The 14,974-nt window shown below is 36.3% G+C and overlaps 1 protein-coding gene across 1 annotated transcript in view; it reads right to left on the bottom strand.

Moving 5' to 3' along the window:
- The window catches only part of CTAGE5 (CTAGE family, member 5), a 75,853-nt gene that overhangs the window by 50,147 nt on the left and 10,732 nt on the right, over positions 1-14,974 (bottom strand). The window contains 6 exon segments of the mRNA XM_008584332.1: positions 872-976; positions 1,547-1,618; positions 2,347-2,457; positions 4,694-4,765; positions 12,921-13,009; positions 13,107-13,128. Coding sequence (XP_008582554.1) covers positions 872-976; positions 1,547-1,618; positions 2,347-2,457; positions 4,694-4,765; positions 12,921-13,009; positions 13,107-13,128 — 471 coding nt within the window.

Here is a 14,974-nt window from a genome sequence, read left to right as displayed (position 1 = left end):
GAAGTGAAATCTCAGGAAAACAGAAGCATAACAGACCTAGAGAACACGTTCTTATCGGACCAGGAAGATACAAGGCCCCAGGAAGAACTGCTTCAAGAAAAAAATGAAATAAATAAATGAAATACTTTTAACGAAAGCATCTGAATGCATGAATAAGATATTTACAACTCTGGAAGAGAACATCCAGATAAATTACAGATAGATATGCAGAAAACAAAATAATTATAAGTCTAGAGAAAATAAAGTGTTGGATAAGACCAAATATGTCATCAGAGCACACCACGTTGTTCAGATATGAGTAATGTTTAGAGAATCAAAATAATGTTATCACTGAAAAATTTTCCTACAAAAAATTATAATTATACTGGGAAAACAGAAGAGAAGAAATAATATGTGGGTGTGTGGGAGTGTCTATACAAGGTACTTCAAAAAGTTCATGAAAAGATTTGTATTATCTTTTAATTCTGTTTTTCCATGAACTTTCTGAAGTACTCTCATATATGTGGGGAAGAAAGAGGGAAAAACCTAAATCCTCATTTGATCTGCCACCAGAACTTTCATTTTTAGGACCCTGAACTGTAACTTCAATAATCCTCTACGGTATTTTTTGTCTTAGTCTGGCTTTGAGGAGTTGGTGATAAATGCTATTTGCTATTTTAACTAAAATGCTAAATGCCCTGGCTTACTTTCACTCCTGAGGGAAGAGGGTGCCAGAAGTATTCACCTTTGTATTCTGTACAAAAGAGACACCAATGTATGTGTGGGAAATTGTCTTGCTCTCGTGTTCTCCGACACTAGCGTGGGTCAGTCATGAGTATGACCAGAACTTAATTAACTTTTATAAGTTGAAGAGGCCCTATAGAGTACAAACCTGTTCCTGGCTTTCCTGAAGTTGGGAATTTTCATTCAAAGCATCTTTCATTGCCACCTTCAGACGTTCTTCATTCATTTGAAATATTTTGAAGGTTGTTTTGGCCTAGGCAAAACAAAAAATATCAAGTTTATTACAATTAATTTAACTTAATATAACAGCTCATCTTTACATATACCCCCTAGAACATGGAATTAAACAAAGGCAAAATGATGCCACATTAATAACAGAGGCAGCATGGTATACAGAAAAGTGGCTGGCCTAGAATCAGGGTCTAGTCCTGGCTCTGCCACTAACTTGCCATGTGACCTTGGACAATGATTTAATCTCTTGTAACCTTCTATGTACTATGGAGCAATTTTTGTCAACTATTTATTCTGTGTCTCCACTACTAAAATTTAAATTCCATGAGGGCTTTTTTGTCTATTAATGTTAAGTGCCAAGTACCTTCAACAGTGTTCAATATATAGCAATAGCTCAATAAATACTTATCCAGTGAAAAAATAAACTTTTTCTGAAGTAACTCATGGAAAAAAACTCATGTCTAAGACTGCCTATTTCTCAAATCCTAATATCTTATTCCTTAATAATAAAAACAACAATAAAATTATATGATTTTCAGAAATATAATTTTAGAAATTAGTCTAACAGACCTACTACACGAATTCGACTTACTTCAGCTACTTGTGATTTGATGCATTTTGATTCATTTTCTAGGGACTGTATCTGTTTCGAAATATCTGCCATCTGTGAAGACAGTATCAGTCAATAAACAAGTATTTACCAAACTCTTTCAGTTTCCAAGGTGCCACATACACATATAAGATATATTGTTAACCTGGCTGGCCGGTTAGCTCAGTTGGTTAGAGTGCAGTATCATAACACCAAAATCAAGGGTTCAGATCTCCATACTGGCCAGCCGCCAAAAAAAAAAAAAAACTAGATATATTGTTAACTTAACATTTTTGCTCCATAAGTGAGGGCTCAAATTAAAAACCTTCTCAGTTCATTTAGCTATATGATTAAAGGAACTTTATATGAAAGTTACATAACAACAGTATCTCAACTTAAATATTATATAAGCTCAACATAAGTCCACCAATATCATATTTTACTAAAGATATGAGGCTCATACATCAAGATTTTCCTTAAGCCAGATTTTAAAATAGAAAGACTAAGTTATAATGTTCTTAACATAACTTTTAATAAAAAATATCCACTATGTATATGAATACTCAACTCAAATTTATTTCTATCAGCCACTTCCATAGGGCATATAGAAAATTTCTGTAAGAATATGCAAGAAGCTTAACATTTAACATGGTAACATCTAAGAAGTGAAAAGAGTGTATCTGGAAAATTTTGCTCTCCTGCATTCTTTGCATTTTTTACAATGCATGTAATACTTTAACCAATACATTAATTTTTGAAAAAGCAAGTTACTGAGTATATTCTCCTCAAATACAAAAACCTACCAATTCATCTTGTTCAGAGTGTTTAGATTTCTGTTCTTTTAATTCTTTTTCTAGAAATAGTATTTCATCCTCAAGTTTAGATTTGGACCTGTTCAGCTTTTCATAGGTTGCCTAAAAGAGAAAGCCAACTTTATAAAACAGACATGGGAATTTTTGATTACAGGAAATCAGATCAGTATAATCAAACATATATACTAAAAGTTAAATAAATTTAGCTTATATATTTGCTCATTTTTAGAACATTAAAATAACAGCAACTCTAGGGGTAAGCAAACTTCTTCTGTAAATTGCTAGAGAATAAATAATTTAGGTTTATAGGCCATGCAAACAACTATGTCACTGTAGTGAGGAACAACGACAATACCTAAACAAATGAGTATGTCTGGGTTCCAATAAAGTTTTTTTTAAAAACAGATGAAGAGTTTGCTAAGCATAGTTTGCCAACCTCTGCTCTTAAAGCATTAAAAATTAAAAAATGAGAAATAAATCCAGTTTAATATAATTAAAGACATGATAACATAAAAAAATAAATTCAAAAACCAAAATAAATAAGATAAAATTAAGATTGCTTCATGGTAATATTCCACATTAAATTAAGACATATTTTCTATGACCTTTTTAATTTAAAATTATTAGTTACTGGATTACTTAAATATAATTTTAAATACTTTACTAAACATACCTCTGATATTTGTGATCCTTCAACAAACTTTAAAAAAAAAAACCAAAAAAACCAGAAGATTCTAAGAATTTAATGCAGAACTTGTTTATATATATTTTCCCAAATTTATCTATTTCATTATAGGAATTCTCTGACTTGAATCAAAATTACTCTATTGGTTTGATTTTATTTACACATTCAACCATCAAAATTTTTTAAAATGCATCACCTTATAGTTTATAATCAATTATGATTACTATTCCTAAAAAGAAAAACCATATGTTAAAAAAATTTCTAAAATCAGAGAAAAATTTCCAAAATGGTCAATTCAGCGAAAAATTCAGCTAATTTTACCACTAGATTATCTAAATTCATTGTCTTCAGAATAAATTGGTATATTTTACTTTACACCAATATGACAGCACTTCAAAAAGTTCATGGGAATATGGAATTGAAAGACAACAAGAATCTTTCCATGAACTTTTTGAAGACTCCTCGTGCTACCAAGCTTGAGTAAATGTCTTTGCAACCCAGTTTTTGCTCATTAACTTGCTAAATGCCTTCTGAAATTATTTTTATTTATCAACATAATAAATTACCACCGAGATAGTAGTTAAAACAAATAAAATATAACAATTTCAACAAGTTCTTGAGGCTATTAATAGGTAACAAATGAAAAAAGAAAAGATTAAGAAATTCATTTTATTTGAAATCCAGTTTATAACTTCCTTGGATTCTGCTAGGAAAATTCTGAATCGTGACTCATTAGACTTTCTGATGATTACAGACATGAGTGATGGAAAACTGCCAAGCTGCACTGACCATGTACACCAAAGGCACAAGGTCTACTGTTTTATACTTCAATGCTAGCAGAAGCAGGCTTCCCCTCCTGTCCTTTGTCACTACTCTGCTTTTTATACACTTCCATTTCTGAAGAGTAGTAAGGCACTCCTATCACTCTAATCCGTCTTAGTTTAGCTAAATTAGGAATTCCATACTTTCTTTCCTTACAATTATCCAACTTACATCTAGCACAGTGAAGCCAACTGTGTATTTCTCTTCCAAACTCCTCATTCAGTGACATTATGTTGGTAGCTTAAAACTGGCCACGGTGGCAGTATTTCTACCACAGAACTCAGCAAATGCTACAAATAAAGTTTTCTGCTTTTTAGAGAGCTAGATGTTAAACATTTACCAGCACACCACTACTTCTAATATAAACTTTGGTCTAACCTTTGGCTAGCTCCTACTATCCTGGAGATGATGTAACAATTTACATACTTTAATATTGCCAATCATTCCTAAATTTATGAAAATAAATCCTCTTTTTCCTTCTTGGGACAAACTGAGTCAAAAAAGGAATGGGTACCATAATGCATTTCCCAGGAATTAAAGAATAAAGAGCTCCACATACAGTTCTTCTATATAGCTCTAGATTGCAATGAACTGAATGTCTCACTCAAAACAAGTTAGCAACAGCAGCTCAAATTTTTAAAATATTTTATGCTACCAACTAACGTTCTATTTCCTATATTTAACTTTTTTATTTAAGTTTTAACATACAGAGATGCTCTTTCACATTTCTTTAAAGTATTTAGTTTTGAGAAGATATATTACTTTTAAAGTTTATGTTATTTAGTAAGAATCTTTTCTCTGATTTTTGAAATTAAATCATTTGGTTTTTACCTCCAAACTTTGTGCTTCTGTTGACTCCTTCTCAAAGCTGGCATCCTTCAAAGCTGACTCTAAGCCTTCATACTGAAACAAAACAACACAGTAAGTAAAAACTCTACAAATTAGTCCAAATTTTATCTGGACATATGCCTAGAAAGCAGAAAGAATACATTTCTACGTGTACATTAAATTTATTTGGATTTCAGGCCGGCCCGGTGGCGCACTGCTACAGTGTGCCGCTTAGGAGTGCGGCGGCGCTCCCGCCGAGGGTTCGGATCCCACATACAGACCGGCCGCTCACTGGCTGAGCGAGGTGCAGGCGCAACACCGAGGGTTGTAATCCCGTTGCCGGTCCCGGTCCGGTACGGGCACGACACTGAGGGTTGCGATCCGTTGCCGGTCACAAAAAAAGACAAAAAAAGGAAAAAAAAAAATTTATTTGGATTTACTTAGCTTTAAGTTCTTCAAATCTGACCATCATAACAAACAAAGCCAGAGCAGCTAACACATCACAACTCACCAGCTGGGGCAACAAATGGCAGAGCCTCACTATTAAGACTAAGAAAGTTGTCCAATGGCTGCTTCTCAGAGAATACAGGATTATAACTCATATCAGCATTCTTTACTTAAAAGAAGGTGAAAATTCTAATGGCAAGGTTATACTAAAGATTATCCAAAGGTTTACTCATAAAGTATATTCTTATGTAAGTTGTTTATTATCCCCTCTGACAAGTTAATCTCCTCTTTAAGCCTGTTTATTAAAAAGAAATTTATAGTAACTGGTCATCAGAAATTTTCACTTTAATTCATATATTTCAACAAATAAAGCAAGTAGAGAATATAAAATCTTTAAAAGATAGAGAACAATCATCAACAAATGAAAAATAAAGACAGTTGGGGCTGGCCCGTGGCTCACTCGGGAGAGTGTGGTGCTGATAACACCAAGGCCACGGGTTCGGATCCCATATAGGGATGGCCAGTTCGCTCACTTGGGAGAGCGTGGTGCTGACAACACCAAGTCAAGGGTTATGATCCCCTTACCGGTCATCTTTTTTAAAAAAAAAAAAAAAAAGAAAAAGAAGGACAGTAAAATATACAATGCTATAAGATTAAGCAAAATGCACTTACTTCAATGCTTAAGAAAAAAGTGATTAAATTGAATGGGCCGGCCCGGTGGCGCACTGGAGAAGTGCGCCGCTTGGGAGCACGGCGGCACTCCCGCCGAGGGTTCGGATCCCATGTGGAGACCAGTTCCCACTCACTGGCTGAGCGCGGTGTGGGTGCAACACTGAGGGTTGTGATTCCGTTGCCGGTCCCCGGTACGGGCATGACACCGAGGGTTGCAATCCCATTACCGGTCAGTAAAAAAGACAAAAAGGAAAAAAAAAAAAAGTGATTAAATTGAAGACTAGGTTGTTTTGGATCAACCTGCTAAGAACAAAAAGTGCTGGACAAAAATACCAAAAACAGGGGGCCGGCCCCGTGGCTCACTCAGGAGAATGCGGTGCTGGCAGTGCCGAAGCTGCGGGTTCGCATCCCAGAAAAAAAAATAATAATAATACCAAAAACAGGATCTGTCTAAAGGCCTCAGAGAGCTATCAAAACAGTAAGAATTTGTGACAGAAGAAGGAATTCCCAGGAAGACAAGTCTAGCATTTCTTTTCCCCTGAAAGTAGAAGCTGATAGGCTGTGAAACTGAGCACAGATTTCAGAAGAATCAGAAGCTGAGAAGACAAAATGTGGAGTTCTGGACCTGACAAATAAGAGGAGCAAGGTAGGTCAGGCTTTAGGATGGGACCCTGTGCTTGGCTGAATAATGACCTTTCTAAAGATGCTTGTGTCCTACTCCCCAGAATTTCCAGGTGTGATTAAGTTAAGGATCTTGAGAAAGTATCCAGAATTATTCTGGTGGGCCCAATATAATCTCAAGGGTCCTTATAAGAGAGAGGCAAGAGGACCAAAGTCAGAAGAGAAGATGATGTGAAGACGGAAGCAGAGATTGGAATGATGCTACTATAAGCCAAGAAATTCTGGCAGCCTCTAGAAGCTGGAAGAGGCAAGGAACAGATTCTTTCATGAAGCCTGCATAAGAAAACTGACTTGCTGATACCTTAATTTTAGCCTGTAAAATTAGACTTCGGCCCGGTGGCGCACTGGATAGTGCGCCGCTTGGGAAGCGCGGCGGTGCTCCCGTCCGAGGGTTCAGATCCCACATACAGACCAGCTCCCGCTCACTGGCTGAGCAGGAGGCGCGGGAGCAACACCGAGGCTTGCGATCCCGTTGCCGGTCCCCGGCCCGGTACGGGGGCAACACTGAGGGTTGCGATCCGTTGCCGGACACGGAAAAAAGACAAAAGACAAAAAAAAAAAAATTAGACTTCTGGCCCCCAGAATTATAAAAATATTAGTTTGTGTATTACAGCACTAAGTTTGTGGTAATTCGTTACAGCAATCAAAACTGGCTACCTGAAAACAAAAGTCTAAATCAGAAAGACTGCAATATTGTGAAAATATATATTTTGTCTTCATCCATCTCCTGGCACACAATTCCTAAAACCCACAGAATCTCCCAAGTGCTGTCTTATTGTATGCTTATGAGTTGATAATTGGCTGGCAGCCCCTAGGTAACTTCAGGATGGGATCTGGTCACAGAAAAGACCAAGGCATTCCCATCCCAGCAACTTCTAGGTTAAGTTGATCACCAATGGTCAGTAATTTAATCAATCACACCTATGTAATGAAATGCCCATAAAAACTCAGAGGGATAGGGTTTGGAGAGCTTCCAGATGGCTGAACACATGGAGGTAGAGGTTCCTGGAGGGTGGCATGCTCAGGGACAGCAAGGAAGCTCCGCACCCCTTCCCCCATACCACACCCTATGCATCTCCATCTGTATCCTTTATACTATCTTTTATAATAAACCGGTAAACTAAGTATAAGTGTTTCCCTCAGTTCTATGAGCCATTCTAGCAAACTAACCAAACCCAAGGAGGGGGTTGTGGGAACCCTGATTTATAACTGGTCAGTCAGAAGTTCCAGAGGCCTGGGCTTGAAACTGACCTCTGAAGTGGGGCAGCCTTGGGGACTGAGCCCTCAACCTGTGGGCTCTGATACTATCTCTAGGTAGATAGTGTTGAAATTGAATTGAATTAGAGGATATCCAGCTAGTATCCTATGGAGAATTGCTGGCTTGCTTGCTGGTTGAGTGAAATCTCTACACATTTAGTCACAGAAGTCTGTCTTTTGTGTTGATGATTGTGTTGTAAGAGCAGGGGAAAAAACACCTCATTCCTAAACACAGACTAATCCTTTGAACTGAGACCCAGCTTCCAAACATCTCAATCTGTTATTAAAGTAATTTAAGACTTCTAATGTCCCTAGCCTAGTTGCCTATGAGAAGCAACAGTAAATCTTCACTGGAGAAACACATTGCCCACAGCTTCAAAATTATCTCTACAATTTTTATTATCCTATCACTGATACTCAGCATAAAGTAACCTGGCACTCAGGAAGAAAACACTTGTCTGAGAACCAAAAGAAAAAAATGAGCAATAGAAATAAACTACTGGAGGGCTGGCTGGTTAGCTCAGTTGGTTAGAGCATGGTGTCGTAACACCAAGGTCAAGGGTTCAGATCCCTGCAATGGCCAACCGCCAAAAAAAAAAACCAAAAAAGAAAGAAACTACTCGATTATGTACATAATGGAGTTGTCAGTTGGACATCATACTAAGGGAGCTTAATATGTAAAAGGAACTAAAAAATAACATTGACCCAGAGAAAAAGAACTACAAAAAGAGCTGCATTGAAAGAGTAGAACTGAAAAAGGCAATAAATAAAATTAGTATCTCAATGGATGATTTAAAAGAGGATCAGATATAGATGAAGACAAATGGAAGATAAATCAGAAAAAAGAACCACACTCAAATGTGGACCAAAAAAATGGAAAATCCAGAAAAGAACATAAGAAACATACGGCAAAACAAAATGTTAAAATACACATATTTAGAGTTCCACAAGAAAAAAGGGGCAAAAACAATAACTGAAAAGGCAATGATCAAGAGTGTTCCAAAATGAATGAAAGCCATTAAGAAATAGATTCTAGAAGCATCATGGACCCCAAGAATAAATAGAAGAAACCATATCTAGACAAGCAATAGCAATACTGCTGAAAACTAAAGACAAAGAGGAAATCATAAAAGTAGCCAGGAAGTTTCTTATAAACTTAAGCTATACCTGCCCTAATAACCCACCAATCCCAATTCTAGGAGGTATTTACTGAAGAGAAATGAAAACACATACCCACAAAAAAATACTCTATAAAACCTTTTAGAAGGAAACACAGGTGTAAATCTTTGTGACCTTGGATTACACAATGGTTTCTTAGATATGACAGCAAAAAACAAAATTAAAAATAAACTGAACATTATCAAAATTAAAAACTTTTATGCTTCAAAAAACACCACCAAGAAAGTGAGGGAACAACCTACAGAAAGGGAGAAAATATTTGCTAATACGTGTCTGATAAAGAGCTTGTAAATAGAATACATAAAATCAAAACTCAGTAATAAGAAAATAATCCAATTTAAAAATAGGCAAAGAAACTGAATAGACTTTTCTCCAGAGAAGATACACATATGGCTAATAAGCACATGAAAAGATGCTCATTATAAGCTATCAGGGAAATGCAAATCAAATCCACAGTGAGATACCACTTCACACCCCTAGAATGGCTATAATCAAAAAGATAACAAGTGTTGGGAAGGATGTGAAACAATTGGAACACTCACAAACTGCTGGTGTGAATGTAATATGGTGCAGCCACTATGGAAAACAGTTTGGCAGTTCTTCAAAAAGTTAAATACAGACACAGAAATTCCATGCAGTATTAGTCAGTTTTCTGTTGCTTACAACAAAATATCTGAAACTGGGTAATTTATAAAGAAATGGAATTTATATATTTCTCACAGTTTTGGAGGCTGGGAAGTCTAAGGTCAAGGGAGTGCATCTGGTGAGGGCTTTCTTCTGGGTGGGAACTCTGCAGAGTCCTGAGGTAGTACAGGGTATTACACAGTGAAAGGGCAAGAGCGTATGTTAACATGCTCACTCGCTCTTCTTAAAAAGCCACCAATGCCACTCCTGTGATAACCCACTTATCCACTAACCCATTAATCCATTAATCCATGAATGGATTAATCCATTTGTAAAGGCATAGCCCTCACAATCCGATCATCTCCAAAGGCCCCACCTATTAATACTGCCACACTGGGGATAAGACTTCCACATGAACTTTGAACAGTACAAACATTCAGACCATAGCACACTCCTAGGTGTATATTCAAAAGAATTGAAAACATATGTCTACACAAAAACTTGTACTTGAATGTCATTAGCAGCATTATTTATAACAGCCAAAAATGGAAATAACCCAAATAACCATCAACTGATAAATGGATATATAAACAGTGGTATGGAAGATTACTTGGCAAGAAAAGAAATTAAGTACTACAACAGAGATGAAACAACAATTCTTTGGGGTATACACTTAGGAGTAGAATTGCTATGCCTGTGTTTAACATTATGTTGAGTGAAAAAAGCCAGTCATTAAGATTCACATGTTGTATAATTCCATTTATGTGAAATGTCCAGAACAGGCAAATCTATAGAAACAGAAAGTAGATAAGTTACCTGGGGCTTTGGGACGGGGGAGATTGGGTGAAGAATGATAGCTCAGGGGTTCAAGGTTTCTTTTTTGGGTTAATAAAAATGTTTAAAGGTTGACTGTTGTGATGGATGCACAACTCACGAATATACCAAAAGTCATTCATTTACCACTTTAAATGGGTGAATTATATGGTATGTGCTATGGGTTGAATATGTCCCCCAAAGGGTCATCTATTAGAAACTAAATCCCCACTGTGACAGTGTGAAGAAGGAAAGAGATCTTATTATGGTAATTGAAAGGTGGGGCCTTTAAGACATGATTAGATTGTAAGAACTGTACCCTTATGAATGGATTTTGAGTCATTCATGGAGTAATGGGTGTGTTCTGATGGGTTTATAAGGAGAGTGAGTGAGCAGATTAACTTTCTCTTGCTCATGCCATCTCTTGCCATGTGATACCCTGCATCACTATAGTGACCACCAAGAAAAAGGCCCTCGCCAGATGTGCCACCTAGACACCTCCGTAGTGTAAGAATTAAATTTCATTTCTTTATAAATTACCTGGTTTCAGGCAGTCTGTTATAAGCAACAGAAAATGGACTAATACAGTATGAAATTATATCCTAATAAAGCTGTTAGAAAAAATATATACACCATTAACAATAGTTTCAAAAACATCAGATACCTGGGAATAAATCTAAGAAAAGATGTGCAAGACCACAACACAAAATGTATAAAACAATAATGAGAGAATTTTTAAAAGATATAAATAAAAGAATGTACCACAGTCTCTGGGTAAGAACTTAACACTATAAAAAGGTCAACTTTTTCCAAATTGATATATATAGTCAATGTAATCCCAATCAAAGTCCTAGCAGGCTGTGTACAAGCATGCACATGTGCATGTGTGTGTGTGTGTGTGTGTGTGTGCATGCCTGTGTGTGTGTGTGTGTGTGTAAAGTGATGAACTGAATTAAAATTTAGATGGAAAGGCAATGTGCCAAGATAACCAACACAATCTCGAAGAAAAATAAACCTGGATGTTTATGCTGTCAGAGAGCAAGACTTGTCATAAAACTACAGTAGATTTAAAAAAAACATGGTATTGGCACAAGAATTAAAAAAAGACCAACAGAACAGAAGTTATCACAGATCACAGAAACAGACTCATGTATTAGGTCATTTGATTTAAGAAGATAAAACTACACAATAGGTAAAAGAGGATCTTTTCAATAAATGGTATTAGCTAATTCAATATCCATAAGAAAAAAATTGAATCTTTACAACCCCCTCCCCCAATTACACCATCACAGATTCAATTCCAGATGAAGCAAAGATTGTTATGGACTGAACTGTGTCTCCTACAAATTCATATGTTGAAGCCCTAACCCCCAAAACCTCAGAATGTGACTGTATTTAGAGAAAGAGCACTTAAAGAGGTGATTAAGTTAAAATGAGGCCATCAGGGGGCCGGCCCGGTGGCGCACTGGAGAGTGCACCGCTTGGAAGCGCGGTGGCGCTCCCGTAGAGGGTTCGGATCCCATGTGGAGACCGGTTCCCACTCACTGGCTGAGCGCGGTGCGGGCGCAACACCGAGGGTTGCGATCCTGTTGCTGGTCCCCGGTGCGGGCGCGACACCGAGGGTTGCGATCGCGTTACTGGTGAGTAAAAAAGACAAAAAGGGAAAAAAAAAATAATGAGGCCATTAGGGTAGACCCTAACCAATCTGACTGGTGTCCTCATGAGAAAAGAAAATTTGGATATACAGAGAAACACCATTAATGTGCACGTGTACAGAGAAAAGACCTATGAGGATACAGCAATAAGGCACCATCTGCAAGCGAAGGAAAGAGGCCTCAGAAGAAACCAAACCTGCCAATACCTTGATCTTGGACTTCTAGCCTCCAGAACTATGAGAAACTAAATTCCTTTTACTTAGGCCACCCAGTCTGTGGTATTTTGTTAGAGCAGCCATAGTAAACTAATACAAAGACTAAATGAGAAAAGTAAAACAGCAGGTTTCTAAAAGAAAACACAAAAGAATATTTTCATATCCTTGGGTAGGCAAAAAATATATTAAGTAGGAAACAAAAGGCAGTCATCATAAGAAAAGATTGACAAATTCAAATATGTTAAAATAAACTTCTGCTTACCAAGACAGCATTTGAAATAAAAAGGTAAGCCACACAGTGAAGAAGATATTTGCAGTACATATATCTGACAGAGGACTCACATATAAAATACAGAAAATTCCTACATATCAAAAAGGAAAAGGACAACCATACCTTTAAAAATGTGAAAAAGACTTGAAAAGGCAACTTCACAGAAAGAATATCCAAATGACCAATAAACATATGAAAAGGTGCACAACCTCATTAGTCAGGGAAACGCAAATTGAAATCACAATGAGGCAAAACTATATACCTACTACAAGGGCTAAAATTAATAAGATTGGTTAAGTGTTGAAAATGAGGAGCAAAAGAACTCTTATACTCTGCAAACAAAGCATTAATAACCCTAAATTGATATAAAAGCATGAAGTTCCCTAATGTGAATGTTATTTTCAAAAATATCTTACCTCCTCTTCAACAACGCTAAATTTTTCAAGTAGTTTACATTTTTCTTCAATTAGTTCAGAAAGCTTTACAGCAAGCTTTTTCTCTCTTCCTAGAAAAAAAAGTCAATATTAACATGAGTGAATTATTTACTATAAGTTTTTAAATTATACACAATAATGAGATCTAAAATAGACAAAAGAGCTTACCTACATAAAGCCGGCTTCTAACCTAAAACAAATTTTTAACAAAAATAGCATTAAAACAAATATACATTCAAGTAAATCTTACTTATTTAATTTCTACTGCTAACTTAAAAATAATGGGATTCTATTGCCCTAGTATGAATATTAATTAGCCAAAAATGTTCTATTTCCAGTGAGGAAAATGCTACATATTAAAGTCTGTGTGTTAGCATATTAAAAGCTCTGAAATAATTTTTACCGTAAAGATACCTGTGTAATTTCATTTAACCCATTGTTCCCCAAACATATTTGTCCCTAAAACAAACTACTCCAGGAAGCCCCTACTATCATCTCTGCTAATGCCAATATCCAAAAAAAGCACACCTGAGAAACGTTACCATAGAGCCATAGATCTGATCTGACTCTAAAGAAACAGGAAACCAAAACTTTTTCTTTAACCTCTTTCTTTCAAATAATGAAGTGGAAAAAATCCATTTCTAAGAGGATCAGACTAAGGGCTGAGGTAACATAACCAGGTAGAAAAGACAAATGGGGACTTAAATCATCTACAGAACATCTATAGAGACAGAATTTAAAGAGAAAAAATTTAGAAGTCAAGGTATAGTAGAATGGGTATAGATGGAGGGTAAATTAGTCAACTAAAACATTTGATTGAGAAACTCTCTAAATAAGTAACGAGAATCATAAAGAAATTGAAAAATAAAAGTTAAGAGATATGGAAGTCAGAAGTAGAAGGGCCAACATCTGAAAAATAGTAGTCCCAAAAAGAGAAAAAAAATTTTAAATGCAGAAGAAATTTCCCACAAGTAAAAAAAGATGAAAAATCTCATATTAAAAGAATTATAAAGGAGAAATAACGGTAAAAAATCATATCTAGACATTATATTGAAATAAGAATATCAAATCAAAAGATTCTAAAAAGCTTTCATAGTCAACAGATCACTTACAAATGAATAAGAATCACACTGACATTAGACTTTCAATCAGTAACATTAGATACAAAAAGACAAGGGAGTAGGTTTTTAAAGTATTAAAAGGATAGAACTTTGGACTTAGAATGCTTATATCCGAACAAATTATCATCCCAGTGAGGACTTAATTCAAATATTCTCAAGAATTCAAAATAAAGTCTCAGAAGATTGCCTAACAAAGACCCACACTAAAATCAACCTTGAAAAAAAGTATTCAAACATTAAAAGAACTAAATCCAGGAAACTCTGCAAGAGATATGTCAATTAAGGGTTACCAAATACTTTGGTAATATTTGTTGTTGTCTTGAAGGTGGGAAAGGAAAGGGGTGGAGGAAAAAGTTAAGATTAAAAAAAAGAAAAAGAGGGCCGGCCCGGTGGCGCACTGGAGAGTGCGCCGCTTGGGAGGGCGGTGGCGCTCCCGCCGAGGGTTCGGATCCCATGTGGAGACCGGTTCCCGCTCACTGGCTGAGCGCGGTGCGGGTGCAACACCGAGGGTTGCGATCCTGTTGCTGGTCCCCGGTACGGACGCAACACTGAGGGTTGTGATCCTGTTACCGGTCAGTAAAAAAGACAAAAAGGAAAAAAAAAAGAAAAAGAGAAATATTTCTTTAATAATCCAGAACTGAAAGTCTAGAAGGTACCAACATGAGAGAGGTTAGAAAGTGGAAGAGGAGACCAAGGGATATGAGAGTGTGCTGAGGTTCTAAGCTTCCTGGCAGAAAGATTTACTTATCAATGTGAAAAGAATTTAAAAGAAATATATAAAATGTGGAACAAATTAATAAACTAAGCTAGAAGAAACTAGTCCAAACATCAATAATCAATAATCACAATATATGTGGCTAGACTGCACTCAGTAGTGAAATAGAGATTGCCAGATCAGATATTTTTAAAAATTCA

This window comes from Galeopterus variegatus, unplaced genomic scaffold (assembly GCF_000696425.1).
Source record: "Galeopterus variegatus unplaced genomic scaffold, G_variegatus-3.0.2 Scaffold3227, whole genome shotgun sequence".
NCBI lineage: Eukaryota > Metazoa > Chordata > Mammalia > Dermoptera > Cynocephalidae > Galeopterus > Galeopterus variegatus.
The sequence above is the reverse complement of the archived record's forward strand: the minus strand, read 5'-3'. Positions and strand labels throughout refer to the sequence as shown.